Source organism: Bos indicus x Bos taurus, chromosome 22 (assembly GCF_003369695.1).
Source record: "Bos indicus x Bos taurus breed Angus x Brahman F1 hybrid chromosome 22, Bos_hybrid_MaternalHap_v2.0, whole genome shotgun sequence".
Taxonomy (NCBI): Eukaryota; Metazoa; Chordata; class Mammalia; order Artiodactyla; family Bovidae; genus Bos; species Bos indicus x Bos taurus.
The window spans coordinates 39,301,755-39,321,103 of record NC_040097.1 but is presented as its reverse complement, the minus strand read 5'-3'; the positions used below and the strand labels follow the sequence as shown (position 1 = coordinate 39,321,103).

Genomic DNA, 19,349 nt, shown 5'->3' with positions numbered 1-19,349 from the left:
CTCGATTCCATATGTGTTAATATGCGATTAATTAGTTTTGTTTTTCTCCTTCTGACTTACTTCACTTTGTATGACAGTCTCTAGATCTATCCACATCTCTACAAATCACCCAGTTTTGTTTCTTTTTATGGCTGAGTAATATTTCGCTGTATATATGTACCACATATTCATCTGTTGATGGACACTTAGGTTGCTTCCATGTCCTAGCTGTTGTCAGTAGTGCTGCAGTGAACATTGGGGCACGTGTGTCTTTTTGAATTAGAGTTTTCCCAGGCTATATAGCTCAGTTGGTGAAGAATATGCCTGCAATGTATGAGACCCTGGTTAGATTCCTGGGTCAGGAGGATCCGCTGGAGAAGGGATAGGCTACCCACTGCAGTATTCTCGGGCTTCCCTTGTGGCTCAGTTGGTAAAGAATTTGTCTGCAATGCGGGAGACCTGGGTTCGATCCCTGCGTTGCGAAGATCCCCTGAAGAAGGGAATGGCTACCCAACCCACTCCAGTATTCTGGCCTGGAGAATTCCATGGACTGTATAGTCCATGGGGTCACAAAAAGTCGGACACAACTGAGTGACTTTCACTTTCACTTCTGGGTGATGGCTGGGTCATTAGTAGTTTTATATGCCCAGTAGTGGGATGGCTGGGTCATTAGTTGTTCTATATTTTTTAATTTTTAAAAGAACCTCCATATTGTTCTCCATAATGGCTGTACGAATTTACATTCCGACCTGCAGTGCCAGTGGGTTCCCTTTTCTCCACACTCTCCAGCATTTATTGTTTGTAGATTTTTTGATTATGGCCATTCTGCATAGCGTAAGATGATACCTCCTTGTATTTTTATTTTTTATTTTTTCTCATTGTAGTTTTGATTTGCATTTCTCTAATACTTAACCCCAGGTGGATGAGTTTGGTTCCGGGGCTTGTGCAGACTTTGTGGTGGGAGGCACTGGTGCCTGCCCACTGGTGAGTGGAGCTGGATTTTGTCACTCTGGTGGGCAGGGCTGTGTCAAGGGGCATGTCTCGAGGTGGCTGTTGGCTCAGGATGACTTGAGGCAGCCTGTCTGTTGATGAGTGGGGCTGTGTTTCCACCCTGTTGGTTGTTTGGTCTGAGGTGTCCCAGCACTGGAGCCTGCAGGCTATTGAGTGCGGCCAGGTCTTGGTGCCGAGACAGGACTTCCAGGAAAGCTCCCTCCAGAAGTACACCGTAGGGCCCTGTACCGCTGGTGTTCTTGCCCCTGCAGTGGGCCGTAGCCGACCCCTGCCTTGCCGGGATACTCTCCAAGTCCTGCAGGTACATCTGGCCTGGACTCCTGGGGCATGCATGCTCAGTTGCACAGTCATGTCCGACTCTTTGCAGCCCCACAGGCTGTAACCTGCCAGGTTCCTCTGTCCATTGAATTTTCTGGATAAGAAAACTGGAGTGGGTTGTCATTCCTCTTCCAGGGGATCTTCCCTACCCAGGGATTGAACCCATGTCTCCTCTGTCTCCTGCATCGCAGGCAGATTCTTTACCACTGAGCCACCAAGGAAGCCCTGGGGAGTCACTGATTTACCCTGGTTCCCACTGTATGTGAAACCATGTGTGCACCTTTCAAGAGTGGAGTCTCTATTTCCCCTAATTCTGTGGAGCTCCTCCACTCAAGCCCTGCTGGCCTTCAAAGCCAAATGGGGGCTCTGCCTCCTGATACCAGACCCCCAGACTGGGGAGCCTGATGGGCTCAGAACTTTCACTCCTGCAGGAGACCCTCTGCAATATAATGATTATCCAGTTTGTGGATCGCCCACACAGTAGGTGAGCTTCCCAGGTGGTGCTAATGGTAAAGAACCTGCCTGCCGGTACAGGTAGACGTAGAGACGCAGGTTTGATACCTGGGTCAGAAAGATCCCCTGGAGGCGGGCATGGCAACCTACTCCAGTATTCTTGCCTGGAGAATCCCATGGACGGAGGAGCCTGGCAGGCTGCAGACCGTAGGGTTGCACAGAGCTGGACGCGACTGAAGGGGCTTAGCACGCACACATAGGTAGGTAGGGATTAGCTAGTGTTGTGAAGGTGCCCCTCCTGTGGTCTTGTTGTGGCTTCTTCTTTGTCTTCGGATGTAGAATGTCCGTTATTGGTAGGTTGCAGTGTTTTTTTTTGTTGATAGTTGTTCAGCAGTTAGTTGTGATTTTCATGTTTTCCTGAGAGGAGGTAGGTTCAAGTCCTTCTGCTCCTCCATCTTGTCTGCAGTCCCGCTGTTATCTCAGTCTCTCTTGCTTTTATTAAACAGGCTCTTTCCAGTGTTTTCCAAACCCTGTGGTGGCTCATGATGAGGTTTTCCAGGTCCTCTTTAAAGATGAATGTCCAGTGTGGTCACTCAGAGCAACCTTGAGGTTCTTGTATACTGGAAAGCTGGAGATCTGGGGTGTGCTAAGCATCAGGAATGGCCCTGAGTGAAGATTCCAGTAGGCTCTTGTGGATTTCTTAATATTTTTAGTGGACTCTATAATTTGGCTTCTGTATCCATCACCCTAACCCAAGAGAAACTGCCTGAAATTCACTGCACAAGCAGCACAGAAAAGTGTTCTCTACTCTTTGGTGAGCCGAGGCAGAAGCTACCACCAGCAAAATCAAACCTTCTGGGCTGCTGTCTTTTTCTTTTTTGTCCTTTAACTTAAAAAAAAAATTATTTATTTATCTGTTTTTAATACCAAAAACATCTTGTATTGGGATATAGCGGATTAACAATGTTGTGGGAGTTTCAGGTGAACGGCAAAGGGACTCAGCCACACACATACATGTAACTTTATTTTGTATTATGTGAGTGTTAGTCGCTCAGTCATGTCCAACTCTTTGCAACCCTATGGACTTTAACCTGCCAGGCTTCCCTGTCCATGGAATTTTTCAGGCAAGAATTTTCTTTCTCTAGGGGATCTTCCCGACCCATGGATGGAACCCACTAGTGTCTCCTGCATGGGCAGGTGGATTCTTTACCACTGCACCGCCTGGGAAGCCCACATTTTGTATTGGAGTATAGCCAGTTAACAATGTTGTGATGGTTTCAGGTCAATAGCAAAGGGGCCCAACTGTACACACATATATATATCCATTCTCCCCTGAACTCCCCTCCCATCCATTCTGCCACATAACATTGCTCAAAACTCTGTGCTGTACAGTAGGTCCTTGTTGGTTATCCGTTTTAAATATAGCAGTGTGTACATGTCTATCCCAAACTCCCTAACTATCCCTTTCCCTATCCTGTTTTTTTTTTTTTAAGTATAGTAAGAACATACATAAGATGAGACCTCTTCTCATAAAAGATTAGTGTACAGTGTTAACTACAAGCACAATATTGTGTAGCAAATCTCTGGAACTTTTTCATCTTGCACGACTGGAAATGTATACCCATTGAATAACAACTCCCCATTTCCTCTTTTCCTTCAGACTCTGGCTGCCACCATACTCCATCTGCTTAGTTAAGTTTAGGTAACTCATGTAAGTGTAAAATGCAGTATCTGTTCTGGCTGGCTTTTTCACTTTGTATAATGCCCTCCCGTTTCATCCATTTTGTAGCATACAAAAGGACATCCTTCTCTTTCTGGCTGAATAATATTGCACTGTGTATGCCATATCTTCTTTATCCATTCGTCTGTTGACTAATAGTCGTTTCCACCCTTTAGCACTTGTGGCCAATGCTTCAGTGAACAGGGGAGTACATCCAGCTCTTAGAGATCTTGATTTCATTTCTCTTGGATAAATACCAAGAGATTGGTGTTGCTGGATCATATGGTAGTTCTAGTTTTGATTTTTGAGGAACCTCTGTACCATTTTGCATAGTGGCTGTGCCATCCAACAATCTCACCATCAGTGCACTAGGGTTCCAGTTTCTCTACATCCTCACCAACACGTGTTATTTGATAATGGCCATCCTGAGAGGCATAAGGTGATTTCTCATTGTGGTTTTGATTTGCACTTTCCTGATGATGAGCATCTTGTCATGTACCGGTTGGCTGTTTGCAGATCTTCTTTGGAGAAATGTCTTCCCAAATCTTCTGTCCATTTTGACCAGGCTATTCGTTCTGTTTTGCTATTGAATTGTACCCATTCCTTATATATTTTGAATATTAATCTCTTATCAGTTTGCAGATACTTTCTACCTTTTCATAGGTTGCCTTTTGACTCTTGATTGTTTACTTTGCTGTGCAGAAACTTTTTAGTTTGATGTAGCCCCGACTCGTCCATTTTGCTTTTCTTGCCTGTCCTTTTTGGCATTCAAATCAGTGCCAAGACCAATGTCATGAAGCTTTTCCTCTTTGTTTTCTTTTTGGAGTTTTACAGTTTCAGGTCTTATATATAAATTTTTAATACATTTTAAGTTGATGTTTGTGTATAGTCTAGTTTCATTCTTTTGCCTGTGGATATCCACTTTTCCCAGCCTCTTTTGTTGGAGACTGTCCTTTCAAAAATACGCAGGACTGGGAAATAGACCCTTGAAGGGTACAAACAGAACCTTGTACACACTAAGACCCAGGAGAAAGGAGCAGTGACCCCGCAAGAGACTGACCCACTCTTGCCTGGGAGTGTCCAGAAGTTTCCAGCAGAGGTATGGCTTGGTGGTGGCCTGCTGCAGGGTTGGGGGCACTGAGTGTAACAGTACATACATGAGACCTTTTGAAGGAGGTTGCATTATCTTCATTACCTCCACCATAGTTTCAGTTTAGTTCAGTCGCTCAGTCGTGTCGGACTCTTTGCAACCCCATGAATCGCAGCACGCCAGGCCTCCCTGTCCATCGCCAACTCCCAGAGTTCACCCAAACTCATGTCCATCGAGTCGGTGATGCCATCCAGTCATCTCATCCTCTGTCATCACCTTCTCCTCCTGCCCCCAATCCCTCCCAGCATCAGAGTCTTTTCCAATGAGTCAACTCTTCGCATGAGGTGGCCAAAGTATTGGAGTTACAGCCTCAGCATCAGTCCTTCCAATGAACACCCAGGACTGGTCTCCTTTAGGATGGACTGGTTAGATCTCCTTGCAGTCCAAGGTACTCTCAAGAATCTTCTCCAATACCACAGTTCAAAACCATCAATTCTTTGGAGCTCAGCTTTCCTCACAGTCCAACTCACATATCCATACATGACCAATGGAAAAACCATAGCCTTGACTAGACGGACCTTTGTTGGCAAAGTAATGTCTCTGCTTTTTAATATGCTATCTAGGTTGATCATAACTTTCCTTCCAAGGAGTAAGCGTCTTTTAATTTTATGGCTGCAATCACCATCTACAGTGATTTTGGAACCCAAAAAAATAAAAGTCTGACACTGTTTCCACTGTTTCCCCATCTATTTCCCATGAAGTGATGGGACCAGATGCCATGATCTTCGTTTTCTGAATGTTGAGCTTTAAGCCAACTTTTTCACTCTCCTCTTTCACTTTCATCAAGAGGCTTTTTAGTTCCTCTTCACTTTCTGCCATAAGGGTGGTGTCATCTGCATATCTGAGGTTATTGATATTTCTCCTGGCAATCTTGATTCCAGCTTGTGCTTCTTCCACTGCAGCGTTTCTCATGATGTACTCTGCATAGAAGTTAAATAAGCAGGGTGACAATATACAGCCTTGACGTACTCCTTTTCCTATTTGGAACCAGTCTGTTTTTCTTCCAGTTCTGTTGCTTCCTGACCTGCATATAGGTTTTTCAGGAGACAGGTCAGGTGGTCTGGTATTCCCATCTCTTTCAGAGCCCCCACCATAGTTTGTGAGTGAAGTTGCTCAGTCGTGTCTGACTCTTTACTACCCCATGGACTGTAGCCTACCAGGCTCCTCCGTTCATGGGATTTTCCAAGCAAGAATACCGGAGTGGATTGCCATTTCCTTCTCCAGGTGATCTTCCCAACCCAAGGATTGAACCCTGGTCTCCTACATTGTAGGCAGCCGCTTTATAGTCTGAGCCAACAGGGAAGTCCCCACCATAGTTTGGCCCTAGGTAAATAACAGGGAGGGAACACAGCTCCACCCATCAGCAGAAAATTGGATTAAAGATTTACTGAGCATGGCCCTGCCCATCAGAACAGGACCCAGTTTCCCCCTAGTCAGTCTCTCCCGTCAGGAAGCTTTCATAAGCCTCTAGTCCTTCTCCATCAGAGGGCAGACAGACTGAAAACCACAATCACAGAAAACTAACCAATTTGATCATATGGACCACAGCCTTGTCTAACTCAATGAAACTACGAGCGATGCCATGTAGGGTCACCAAGACGGATGGGTCATGGTGAAGAGTTGTGATAAAATGTGGTCCACTGGAGAAGGGAATGGCAAACCACTTCAGTATTCTTGCCTTGAGAACCCCATGAACAGTATGGAACAGGAAAAAGTAAGACACTGAAAGATGAACTCCCCAGGTTGGTAGGTGCCCAGTATGCTACTGGAGATCAGTGAAGAAATAACTCCAGAAAGAATGAAGAGATGGAGCCAAAGCAAAAACAACACCCAGCTGTGAATGTGACTGGTGATAGTAGCAAAGTGTGATGCTGTAAAAACCAATATTGCATAGGAACCTGGAATGTTAGGTCCATGAATCAAGCCAAATTGGAAGTGGTCAAACAGGAGATGACAAGAATGAATATCGACATTTTAGGAATCAGTGAACTAAAATGGACTGGAATGGGTGAATTTAACTCAGATGACCGTTATATCTACTACTGTGGGCAGGAATCCCTTAGAAGAAATGGAGTAGCCATCATAGTCAACAAAAGAGTCTGAAATGAAGTACTTGGATGCAATCTCAAAAGTGACAGAAGGCTGTTTCCAAGGCAAACCATTCAATATCACGGTAATCCAAGTCTATATACCCTGACCAGTAATGCTGAAGAAGCTGAACTTGAACAGTTCTATGAAGACCTACAGATTTTCTAGAACTAACACCCAAAAAAGATGTTATTTTCATTATATGGGACTGGAATGCACATGTAGGAAATCAAGAAACACCTGGAGTAATAGGCAAATTTGGCCTTGGAGTACAGAACGAAGCAGGGCAAGGCTAATAGAGTTTTTCCAAGACAACGCTCTGGTCATAGCAAACACCCTCTTCCAGTAACAAGACTCTGTACATGGACATAACCAGATGGTCATTACCAAAATCAGCTTGATTATATGCTTTGCAGCCAAAGATGAAGGAGCTCTATACGGTCAGCAAAAACAAGCCTGGGAGATGACTGTGGCTCAGATCATGAACCCCTTATTGCCAAATTCAGACTTAAATTGAAGAAAGTAGGTAAAACCACTAGACCATTCAGGTATGACCTAAATCAAATCCCTTATGATTATACAGTGGAAGTGACAAATAGGTTTAAGGGATTAGAACTGATAGATTGCCTGAAGAACAATGGATGGAGATTCGTGACATTGTACAGGAGACAGGGATCAAGACCATCACCAAGAAAAAGAAATGCAAAAAAGCAAAATGGCTGTCTGAGGAGACCTTACAAATAGCTGTGAAAAGAAAAGAAGTGAAAACCAAAGCAGAAAAGGAAAGATACACTCATTTGAATGCAGAGTTCCAAAGAATACCAAAGAGAGATAAGAAAGCCTTCTTCAGTGATCAGTGCAAAAAAAAAAAAAAAAGAGGAAAACAATAGAATGGGAAAGTCTAGAGATCTCTCCAAGAAAATTGGAGATACCTAGGGAACATTTCATGCAAAGATAGGCACAATAAAGGACAGAAATGGTATGGACCTAACAAGCAGAAGATATTAAGAAGAGGTGGCAGGAATACACAGAAGAACTGTACAAAAAAGATCTTCATGACCCAGATAATCATGATGGTGTGATCACCCACCTAGAGCCAGACATCCTGGGATGTGAAGGCAAGTGGGCCTTAGGAAGCATCACTATGAACAAAGCTAGTGGAGGTGATGGAATTCCAGTTGAGCTATTTCAAATCCTAAATGATGATGCTATGAAAGAAAGTGCTGCACTCAATATGCCAGCAAATTTGGAAAACTCAGCAGTGGCCACAGGACTGGAAAAGGTCAGTTTTCATTCCAATCCCAAAGAAAGGCAATGCCAAAGAATGCTCAAACTACCACACAATTGCCCTCATCTCACACGCTAGTAAAGTAATGCTCAAAATTCTCCAAGCTAAGCTTCAACAGTACATGAACCGTGAACTTCCAGATGTTCAAGCTGGATTTAGAAAAGGCAGAGGAACCAGAGATCAAATTGCCAACATCTGTTGGGTCATCAGAAAAGCAAGAGAGTTCCAGAAAAATACCCACTTCTGCTTTATTGACTATGCCAAAGCCTTTGATTGTGTGGACCACAGCAAACTGGAAAATTCTTCAAGAGATGGGAATACCAGATCACCTGACCTGCCTCTTGAGCGATCTGTATGCAGGTCAGGAGGCAACAGTTAGAATTGGACATGGAACAACAGACTGGTTCCAAATAGGGAAAGGAGTATGTCAAGGCTGTATATTGTCACCCTGCTTATTTAACTTACATGCAGAGTACATCATGCGAAATGCTGGGCTGGATGAAGTACAAGCTGGAATCAAGACTGCTGGGAGAAATATCAATAACCTCAGATATGCAGATGACACCACCCTTATGGCAGAAAGCGAAGAAGAACTAATGAGCCTCTTGATGAAAGTGTAGAGGAGAGTGAAAAAGTTGGCTTAAAACTCAACATTCACAAAACTAAGATCATGGCATCCGGTCCCATCACTTCATGGCCAGATGGGGAAACAGTGGGAACAGTGACAGACTTTTATTTTTTTGGGCTCCAAAATCACTGCAGATGATGACTGCAGCCATGAAATTAAAAGACACTTGCTCCTTGGAAGAAAAGCCATGACCAACCTAGACAGTGTATTAAAAAGCAGAGACATTACTTTGCCAACAAAGGTCCGTCTAGTCAAAACTATGGTTTTTCATGTATGGATGTGAGATTTGGACTATAAAGAAAGCTGAGGCCCAAATAACTGATGCTTTTAAACTGTGGTGTTGGAGAAGATTCTTGAGAGTCCCTTGGACTGCAAGGAGATCCAACCAGTCCATCTTAAAGAACATCAGTCCTGAATATTCATTGGAAGGACTGATGCTGAAGCTGAAACTCCAATATCTTGACCACCTGATGCACAGAACTGACTCTTTTGAAAAGACCCTGATGCTGGGAAAGATTGAAGGTGGGAGGACAAGGGATCGACAGAGGATGGGATGGTTGGATGGCATCACTGACTCAATGGACATGAGTTTGAGTAAAGTCTGGGAGTTGGTGATGGACAGGGAGGCCTTGTGTGCTGCAGTCCATGGGGTTGCAAAGAGTGGGACACGACTGAGTGACTGAACTGAACTGACAATCAGAATATTAAAAATTTTTTTTCAAAATTAAGAAATATCAAAGAAATTTAAAAGTGAGCAATAAGTTTGAAAAAACGGTTCACTTAAGATATGAATGGCATATTATTTAAATGTTCTAATCTTATACATCTTTTGTTGTTTGCTTGTTTAATCAACAAGGGTTATCTGGGTGGGAAGTTTTTGGCCCAATCTTGTTTTCTTTGTACCTTAATGAATTTTAACTTGTTTTGAAATGTTAATTCTTACAGGTAAAACCCTAGTCAATAAAAACTCTAATAAGGGGTGTGTGTGTGTGTTCAAAAGTAAACACATTTTTAATATTTTTTTCTGGTTCTCCAGGAATAGCAGTAGTGAAAGTAAAAGGAAGCCACAGACTCTCTTGGGCGATTATATGTGGTGGCTTCATCATTCTATATGGTCATGCTGATTAACTGACTTGTTCAGCCTATTGGACCAGAAGAAAATATGACTTTCCCAGTTGTATTCAAATCCATCAGGCATGAAAACAGATTGGTGATTTGTTTTTTTTGTCTTAAACAGGAGCAACTGCCTGGTTTCTGCTTAGGCAAATGTGGTAGGTGGAATCATGGGCCCCTCAAGGATGTTCATGTCCGAATGCCTAGGTCTTGTGACTATATTACCTTCCATGGCAAAAGGGATTTGGCAGATGTGGTTATGTTGAGGATGTTGAGATAGGGAGACTTCCTGGATTAGTCGCATGGGACTAGTGTCATCACAAAAGTCCTAGTAAGTAAAAGAGGAAGGCATGGCATCACAGTCAGTGTGGTACAGCCTGTGAGGGATTTGATCAGCCATTTCTAGCTTTGCAGGTGGGAGCAGGCAACGAGCCAGGGAACACAGGCAGCTTTAGAAGCTGAAAAAGGGAAGGAAATGAATCTCCCCTAGGGCCTCCAGAAGGCTTTAACCCTGTCAACTCACGTAAGACTGATAACCAGAAGCTTAAGATAACTTTAAAGTTTTGGAAAATTTGTTAGTAGTAGCAAGAGAAAACAAATGCAGTGTATTTATAGGACTGTTATGTTTGTAAGTTCTAAAACACAGACATTTCTTTAAAAGTAGAAAAAAATCCTTTTTTTTTTTTTGAGTCTCAGTGCCAGCCCTTCTAGACTCCCCAGTGGGCACATTTCTGACCCAGATCCTCCTAATCACTGTGAAATGATACTCAGCTCAAAAAGTAAGCACAGTACATATGAGCTAAGGACGAAGGCATTGTGACACAACCCAGACGTCAGCAGTTCTCAGAACATGGGCCGTGGACAGCCTGCATCAGAGTTCCTGGGGAGCAGGTTACTTCAGGCCTGGACCTTTACCCCTTCCCACTAGTTTTTTTCATGTCAAGTTTACTGAAGTATAATTTGTATATAGCAAAATATACCCTTCTTAGGTTACGGTACTATGAATTTTGAAAGGTTTGTATAATCAAGTAGCCGCCGATACACTGAGGTTATTTCCATCACCCAGAATGTTTCACTTGTGTCCCTCTGTAATAAATTTCCTCTCGGTACCGCCGCCTGTCTCTGGCAACCACTGACCTGATTTCTGTTCCTGTAGGTTTTTTCAAGAATGTCATATCCATGGAATGACACACCATGTGTCCTTCTGAGTCTGATTTAGTTTGTTTAACATAATCCTTTTGAGATTCATCCACGTTGTGTGTATATTCATATATAAAGAAACCATACTTCTGTGTTATGGCCATAATTTTTTTTTTAAGTATTTATTTGGCTGTGCTGATTTTTAGCTGTGGCGTGCAGGATCTTTAGTTGTGGCATGTGGGATCTAATTCTCTGACCAGGGATCAAATCCATGTCTCCTGTATTAGGAGCCTGGAGTCTTAGCCACTGAACCACCAGGGAAGTCCTGGCCATAACTTCTTGATGTGTTTTGTCTCTTTTGGTATGATCTGAGAGGTGTCATAATCGTCCCCAGATGGTTGAGGGATTGTCTTTTAGCCTGGTTGGGTGAGGGAGTCAGGTGGAGAGAGGGGTATGGAGGTGCAGGTGGGTCCAGAGGACACATGCCTGGAGAGAACACAGTTATAGGTTTATCTCTTACAAGAATTGAAAGAAGGGGGAAGATCACGGTAGCCTAATTATGGATCAGAGAGTAAAGAATCTGCCTACAATGCAGGAGGACCCAGGTTCAATTCCTGGGTCAGGAAGATCCCCTGGAGAAGGGAATGGCAACCCACTCCAGTATTCTTGCGTGAAGAACTCCATGGACAGAGGAGCCTGGCGGGCTACAGTCCATGGGGTCGCAAAGAGTCAGACACAACTGAGCGGCTAACACACATAGAAAGGGAGCAGTAGGGGATGGTTTTGAGTTGTGGAGCAGGAGTCTTGAAGCTAGAGGCATTGAGTATCGGTTAGTTATAAGATTCAGTGGTCTGCAGCAAAAAGAGTGGTGACTGCCTGATCTTTTATTGTCTGTGCAACTCCTTTTGGGTCACTGCTAAACTATTGTTGTTCAGTCGGTCAGGTGTGTCCGACTCTTTGCAACCCCATGGATTGCAGCACGCCAGGCTTCCCAGTCTTTCCCTGTCTCCCAGAGCTTGCTCAAACTCATGTCCATTCAGTCAGTGATGCCATCCAACCATCTTGTCCTATGTCATCCCCTTCTCCTCCTGCCTTCAATTTTTCCCAGCATCAAGGTATTTTCTAATGAGTTGGCTTTTTGCATCAGGTGGCCAAAGTACTGGAGCTTCAATTTCAGCATCAGTCCTTCTAATGAATATTCAGTATTGATTTCTTTTAGGATTGACTGATTTTATCTCCTTGCCATCCAAGAGATTCTCAAGAGTCTTCTCCAACACCACAGTTCAAGAGCATCAGTTCTTTGGCCTTCAGCCTTCTTTATGGTCCAACTCTCACATCCATACATGACTACTGGAAAAACCATAGCCTTGACTAGACGAACCTTTGTTGACAAAGTAATGTCTCTGCTTTTGAATATGCTGTCTAGGTTGGTCATAACTTTCCTTCCAAGGAGTAAGCGTCTTTTAATTTCATGGCTGCAGTCATTTTGGAGCCCCCCAAAAGAAAGTCTGCCACTGTTTCCCCATCTATTTCCCATGAAGTGATGGGACCAGAGCCCATGCCTCTGCAGTGGCGGCACGAAGTCTTAACCACTGGAGCACCAGAGCAGTCCCCTATATTGTCTTTCTTAAAGCGTATTGCTGTCCAAAGAAATGGTAGTGTCTCCACTCTTTAAATGGTGGAGGGGGGCAGGGTGTGTGTGTATATGTGTGTGTGAAAATTACAATGATTAAAAAACTTGCTTTAAGTCATAGCTTTGAAGTGGTAGAGCTGGTATGAAGACTCTCATCAGCCTCAAGGTCATTTTCCTCTCATCCTGCTGCCAGGGGGGCTCTGAAGTAAACTAACATTTAGCACTCCGGCCTTGTGTGGTTTTGCTTCCTAGTCTCATATCACATCTTAATTGTTTTTCTTGTTCTACAAAGCTTTCTGACAAGTCTTCATGAGATGGTATAGGTAACAGGTATGTCAAAAAGATTAAATCACTAGCTTAATTCAGTTCTGAAATGGACAGGTTAAATTCCTGGATTGTCTACAGTTTCATTTACATAGGAGAAGTCGTCTTTCGTGAGGTCATTACAGAAATGCTGGCAAACTCTTTCCATTAGCAGTTCTTGCATACAGTATGCACTTCTCGTGTTGTGGGACTCTTTTTTTGTTGTTGTTCAGAATTCACCTTAGGGGTTTTCTGAGACTCGGCATTCTTAATCGATCGTGGTTTTTAGCTTTCTTTTTTCTTTCCAGGCTGGGTGGATGATGCAGTTTCACTTCTAGGTGTTAGGATTCTCTTTCACACTAGTTTGTCATGACCTTAAAATATTTTAAGTTTCTCCTTAGGTTAATTCTTTTTTCTTTCTTTCTTTTTTAATGTAGTACCCCAGTGGGCTAGAGATTTGTTTTACCAGATGAGTTTAAACTACCAGCGGCTGGAGAGTTCACAGCCCATGAGCATTGTCAAACCTAACCCAGTGTAAAACCTGCCAGCGGTCTTTTTATTATCTTCCATTGGTAGGTTTTGAGATCAGCCTTGAGGTTGTGAGTTGCCTAAGGTGGCATAGGATATCAAAGACGGAGAGATGTTTGCTATGAAGATCAGAATTGTCTTAGTTTGTAATAGCCATCCTCGTTGTCGCCTGGAGATTACTGACGAGGCCCAAGAGTCGCTCTGAGCTGTAACCACCCACAAAAACCACACGCATGGCATTTTACTCAAAACTCTACCTTAACCACTACTTTGTGATGCAAAACTGGTGGAATTTTGGGTACTTTCTGTAAAATCGAAATCTTTATGGGGGTTTTCCAACATTCTAGTTGATTGTGAACAAGTGATCAGTATAACGAAAGGAGAGCAGAGTTGGCCAATCAACACTGACTTCTGTGGTACAAAGGATGCTAGCCTGTGTGGAATATTTCATGGGGAGAAAGCCACCTTATCTGAGAAAACAGATTCTCCTGTTGAAAAATGCAGTTAAATAGAGGTATTGACATGAGATCGGTAGTTGTAAAAGATAGAGATTTTAGAAGCTTATCTTTGCCACCAAGTTTTCACTCTTGACAAAGTAATCACCTTCAGCACTTTCTAGCGTGTAGATCCTCTTATGAAAGAGGTTTGAAAAGGAAATCCATTTGTACTGGACAAACTACAGTTCTGCATAAGGACTTCCTGTAAAGGAAGAACCATTATGGGAAACTGCTGCTAATAAGATATGATAGCCCTTTTACGGAGGGAAAATGGTAGGTATAAGAGCGCTCTCTTGTTTGGCCAAGTCGGGGGGCCTTCGTTTATTTTGGACTTAGGTCCTTGGGCAAGTTCCTTTACCACTCTAAGGCTCAATTTCTAACCTTTACAATGAAAAATTTCTTTTCATGGTTAATATTCCGTTGGATATATGTACCGCAGCTTCTTTATCCATTCATCTGTCAATGGACATCTAGATCACTTTCATGTCCTGGATATTGAAAACAGCACTGCTATGAACATTGGGGTGCATCTGTCTTTTTGAATTATGGTTTTCTTTGGGTATATGCCCAGTAGTGGGACCGTTGGGTCATATGGTAGCTTTATTCCTAGATTTTTAAGGAATCTCCATACTGTTTTTCCATACTGGCTGTATCAACTTACACTTCCAGTATTACTCCACCATAAAAAAGGAATGCATTTGAGTCAGTTGTAGTGAGGTGGAAAAATCTAGAGCCTGTTAGAGTGAGTATAAGTCAGAAAGAGGAAAACACATACCGTATATTCACGCGTATATACGGACCCTAAAAGAGCAGTACTGATGAACTTATTTGCCCGGGAGGAAGAGATGCAGACACAGAGAACAGACTTGTGGACACAATAAGGGGATGAGGGTGGGGCAAATCGAAAGCAGCGCTGACTTACATTCACTACCATGTGTAAGATAGGTAGCTGGTGGGGAGCTCGGCCCTGTGCTCTGTGATGACGGGGAAGTGGGACAGGGGTGGGAGGGAGGCTCAAGAGGAAGGGAATATATGTGCACTTATAGCTGATCTACATTGTCATCCAGCAGAAATCAATACAACATTGTACAGCAATTATTCTCCAATTAAAAATGAAAAGTTTCACTCCTGCTCTGTGGCAGATAGGAACACATTGTCTCAAGAGCCTTCAGTAGGAGTCCTTTGTTATGACATCGTGTCTTGTGTAAACGTGACTTTTATTGTCATATAAATTAAGCCTGCTATCAAGCACATTTTGTTTTTTAAAATCTGTAAAAACATTTTAGCAAAACCCAACTCTACTTGTGTAAGTACACACTTATTCTCCTTTAGTAATTAATAGTCTTAGAAGACTAAATTTCCATCTGTGTTGCCCAGAAAGCTCTCGTGATTAGCCTTAAAACAATTAGCAGAAACTTTCAGGCTGTCTCTCATTAGCACATTACCCAAACCAACCATGGGAGGAAGATAGAGAAATCAGTAACTGAGATTTTCATGTGATAATTCCTTAGTTTACCGTGAAGAACTTGGTCATTTCCCATTAGCACAAAAATAACACTGTGCTTAGGTTGCTACTGCAAAGACAGTGTTGCTGGTTAGCTCCCAAAAGTGAAGTTTGCTTGCTTTATAATTTACATTAGGAAATGTTTAAACACGGTGAAAGCAGTTTTTACAAGCGCAAAATCAAGCAATTCATTTTCAGAAAGTGGAACCAAATGAAACCAACTGAAGAAAACCAGGTAAGCTGAATCACATTTTTTAAAAACAAAATGAAGAGTTGTATTTTGTGCGTGTGAGTAGAGGCGCAGAGTTCTAAGAACAGTTGCCCTGTGGGGAATATCAAGTAAAGCTTTAAGACTTTATTTGTAGGAGGAAACAAGGTTTATCACTACAGAATTTTAGGGACATAAGTAGAAATGGGAAAGGTAATACAAGCGTTAGAAAGGTGAAATGGAGCTTCCCAGACCCTTTGACATAACAAATGTTTTAGTTAAGGAAATTGGCAAAATCTTGAAATCTTAGTTGTTGCTACAGCAAACTTTTAAAATTAAATCATGAGAGCCAAAAAGACTGTCCTGCTTGTGAGCGCTGTGCTATAACATGATAGTCCAATAGCACTGATTCTTCACCTGAGTAACTTTTTATTTTTTAATTGAAGGATAACTGCTTTACGGAATTTTGTTTTCTGTCAAACCTCAACATGAATCAGCCATAGGTATACATATATCCTCTCCCATTTGAAACTCCCTCCCATCTCCCTCTCCATCCCACTCCTCTACATGTCCCAGAGCCCATGATTTGCCCGCGTCATACAGCAAATTCCCATTGGCTATTTTACATATGGCAGTGTAAGTTTCCATGCTACTGAGTAACTTTAAAGGCAACTTGAACCTTGAAATAGAAGTGTTGAAAAAGCGATGTCTGGAAAAAGGTGAAATCACAATTATACATCAAAGGCCACGGGAGCTATAATTTCAAATTTTGTTTCAGTTGTACCAGCTTTGTGCTCACACCCAAACTCCACTGGTAGAATCTACTGCATGTGGGGTGGAGAAGAATTCCATTTATTTTCTGCTGAAGCTGGCGAACCGAATGAAGATCTGTATCTTAAGTGACAGGAATCAAATGAAACATGACAAACCTGTAAAAGCTGCCACCTGAACATGTCAAAGCAGAACTTGGCAGTGAGTGAGGTGGGACAGGCCCTGGGAGACAAACCACACACACTGCCTCGCCGGGCTGGCAGCTCGGGAGATCAAAGGGAGAGCCAGGGGAGCGAGTCTCCGTGGGCTGGGGCTCACGTGGCGGGGTTTGGCATGGAGTGCTGGTGGTTTGTTCATAGATACAAGTACGTATCTGTCTTGTATTGGTGTTATTATGGAAAAATTTTATGGAAATACGCTGTATTGACTGGAAAAGGATTGACTTGTTTTTAAAGTTACCGGATTTATAACGCAGAAGCATTGGTTTTGAAGCTAGTCATTTAAGTGGAGTTTAATCCCAACCTAGTTTCTGACATTGGATGGTAATTATTCTTATTTGGCAAAGCACAGAGAAAATCAACATTACAAGAGCAACCAGGGCAGGCAGTGCTCTAAGGAGGGGACAGCTTTCTCTGCCTTTGGATAGACGAGTTAGATTTGTCAAACATTTCCAGCTCTCATGAAGGCCTCCGACCATTGAAGGAAAGCTGACTTTGCTGCTCGGTGCTTCTTTGCACTGCAGATGACAAGTTCCAGGTCCCCCAGGGAAAGTGCAGGAGCGGGAGCCTGAACCGGCATTCCAGACTTGACCACGTGTGCCCCCGTTACCCGTGACAGTCTGCTTGGCAGTCACCCATCGAGAAGAACCAATAGCCACTGGACTAAACCCTCCCCTGTATTTGTTCAGGAGCTCTCAGAGTTCTCATTCCTCAGGTAAGCACTTTCAGAATCACCCTGGTAAGTAAACCATTTATACTTTTAAGGTGGTCCTAAAGAAAATATATAATTGGAATAGCTGTGATGACAGAAAGAAACTTCTAAACGAAAGCCATCACTCAGTCACAGTATTTTATTCTGCATCATTTATTAAATATTTTTATATATGCATTTACAAACTTGACTCATTTCAGAACTCTGCTTTCAATACATTTTTAAACTTTTTTTGGTAGAGTCTCTCGTAAAATGAGATCCATGTACAAAACTAGGCAACAGATATAAAAGTTTCCTCTCATACTTTTCATCCATCAAGCAAAGAAATCATGTGACAAAGAAAAAAAACTCAAATGTGGCTCGTTCACAAGAATAACATGTCAGTGTTCAAACTATGAGTTCTAATGGGATAGATCATATTTCATCTCTATCTGGAAGGCTATAGTTTAACACGTCTTAGCTACTGTAGCATGTTGGTTCCGATGAAAAAAATCAACTCTGTTTGGACTAGATCATCTAGACACCATCAATTATTCATTTCCTTATAAAGTGACACCACAATTCACCTTGGAGATGACACTGATGGGCTAGCAGTCTGCATTTACCCCAAACATGGGCTTAGAAATTTCCCTTTAAAAAATTCGTTAACTTGGCAAACTAAAGTCTGAGCCTCTAATTTAGCGCTCTTACTTAAAAGACATAGTTTAAATGATCAATTCAGAAGCCTAAAAGTATCTTTGAAACTAAACTTGCTTCTCTTAAAATGAGTGCTGACCTGACAGTTCCGAGGCTCGGGGCACTGTCACTAGGAGAGGCACTGGGGCCGCTAGCAACGAGAAGTACTGTCACCACAGGATAAGTATATGGTACGAAACGCCCGGGGGCCTGCAACTCACTAGTAATGTGATTTTGGCAGCAGCATCATTTAACCATTTGTTACATACTATTAACACACCAGCTTCAAAGATGTGCACTCCCCTTAGGATACACAGGAGTTATAAATTTATGGTGATTGCATAATTGGTATTGCACAGTTTTATAAAAAAACATAAATACTGGTTATTCTAGATTTAAATACAAAATACATGTCATATACTTTTAAATCTATAATGTGGTTCAAGTGCAAGTCAGGTGCTTTCTTTAGTCCTTCCCAAAAAGGCATTTTAAATACTTTTTTGGCACAAATGAAATTTCACCCTGCCAACAATTCTAATTACAATACATATATCCAAACCTGGAGAGTAGCAATCATATACATACAGTATAAAACTGAGTATTTACAAATATACTAAGCATAAATGTAACCTCTGTGGGTGAATCAGAACTAATTAGCCAGACCCACACTAAAAATAATTTAAAAAGGTAAATACGATGCCTTTAGTTCATTTGCTTATGCTGGTTGCTGTGGGTTGACATTCATGTGAGGAGGATGTCCTAGAAGACCAATTCTTTGTTTCTGCTTCCTTTGTTCTGTCATCTGGAAAGTTAAAAAGTTTCATCATTAGACCCAGACACTTCCTGTACGTCAAATCGTATACTCAACCATAGACTCACCTCTGTGGTTATGGTTTATACTGAAACCCACTTTCTACAAATAGCATCCCATCAGTATATCAAACACACAACTTCAAAAAGGACATCTACCTGCGCAGAATGGGGAATTCTGTGCCCTAGTCATGCAATGTGAGATTCAGAAATTCTGCTTGCGACTTGTTTCATAAAGGAACAAAAAGCAGTTAAAGCACAAGATTCTTGTTTCCCAAATCTACATCCAAATAATAGCTTTGTAAGAGGAGTTGTGTCACACTAAACACTCAAGAAACTGTCTAATGTGTTTAGAACTCTAAGTTTGAGAGAGATTGAGTCCATTGGCTTCAGGGTGTCTCGGTTATTCTCCGATTGTTCTTGGATAGTTTTGAGAGAAAAAAATCACACAGCGTTTCTAGGGAGATGAGAATGTCCTTAACACTGCAGGTCCAGGGTGACTGAATGACATAAATCATGGGCTGGCACTCAGTGGAGACCAGTCCTCACCCCCTACACACTAAGGGCAGGAAAGACCATTCCTTAAGTCTGCTCAAAAGAAA

General features: G+C 42.4%; 1 protein-coding gene and 1 long non-coding RNA gene across 9 annotated transcripts in view; one reads left to right on the top strand and one right to left on the bottom strand.

Moving 5' to 3' along the window:
• Window positions 1-19,349, top strand: part of LOC113880291 — a 39,660-nt gene that overhangs the window by 4,860 nt on the left and 15,451 nt on the right. Inside the window, exon 2 of one of the 2 annotated variants that reach the window (XR_003507712.1) lies at window positions 17,075-17,265. This is a non-coding gene — a long non-coding RNA (uncharacterized LOC113880291). Of the gene's footprint in view, window positions 1-16,054; window positions 17,266-19,349 lie in introns of those variants that run through there. The other variant, XR_003507711.1, reaches the window with a different exon arrangement.
• ITPR1 (inositol 1,4,5-trisphosphate receptor type 1) overlaps window positions 17,387-19,349 on the bottom strand; it is a 352,733-nt gene continuing 350,770 nt past the window's right edge. For all 7 annotated transcript variants that reach the window (XM_027522186.1, XM_027522187.1, XM_027522189.1 and 4 more), the window contains one exon: window positions 17,387-18,739. In XM_027522186.1, coding sequence (XP_027377987.1) covers window positions 18,653-18,739 — 87 coding nt within the window. In that variant the 3' untranslated portion in view covers window positions 17,387-18,652. The remainder of the gene's footprint in view (window positions 18,740-19,349) is intronic.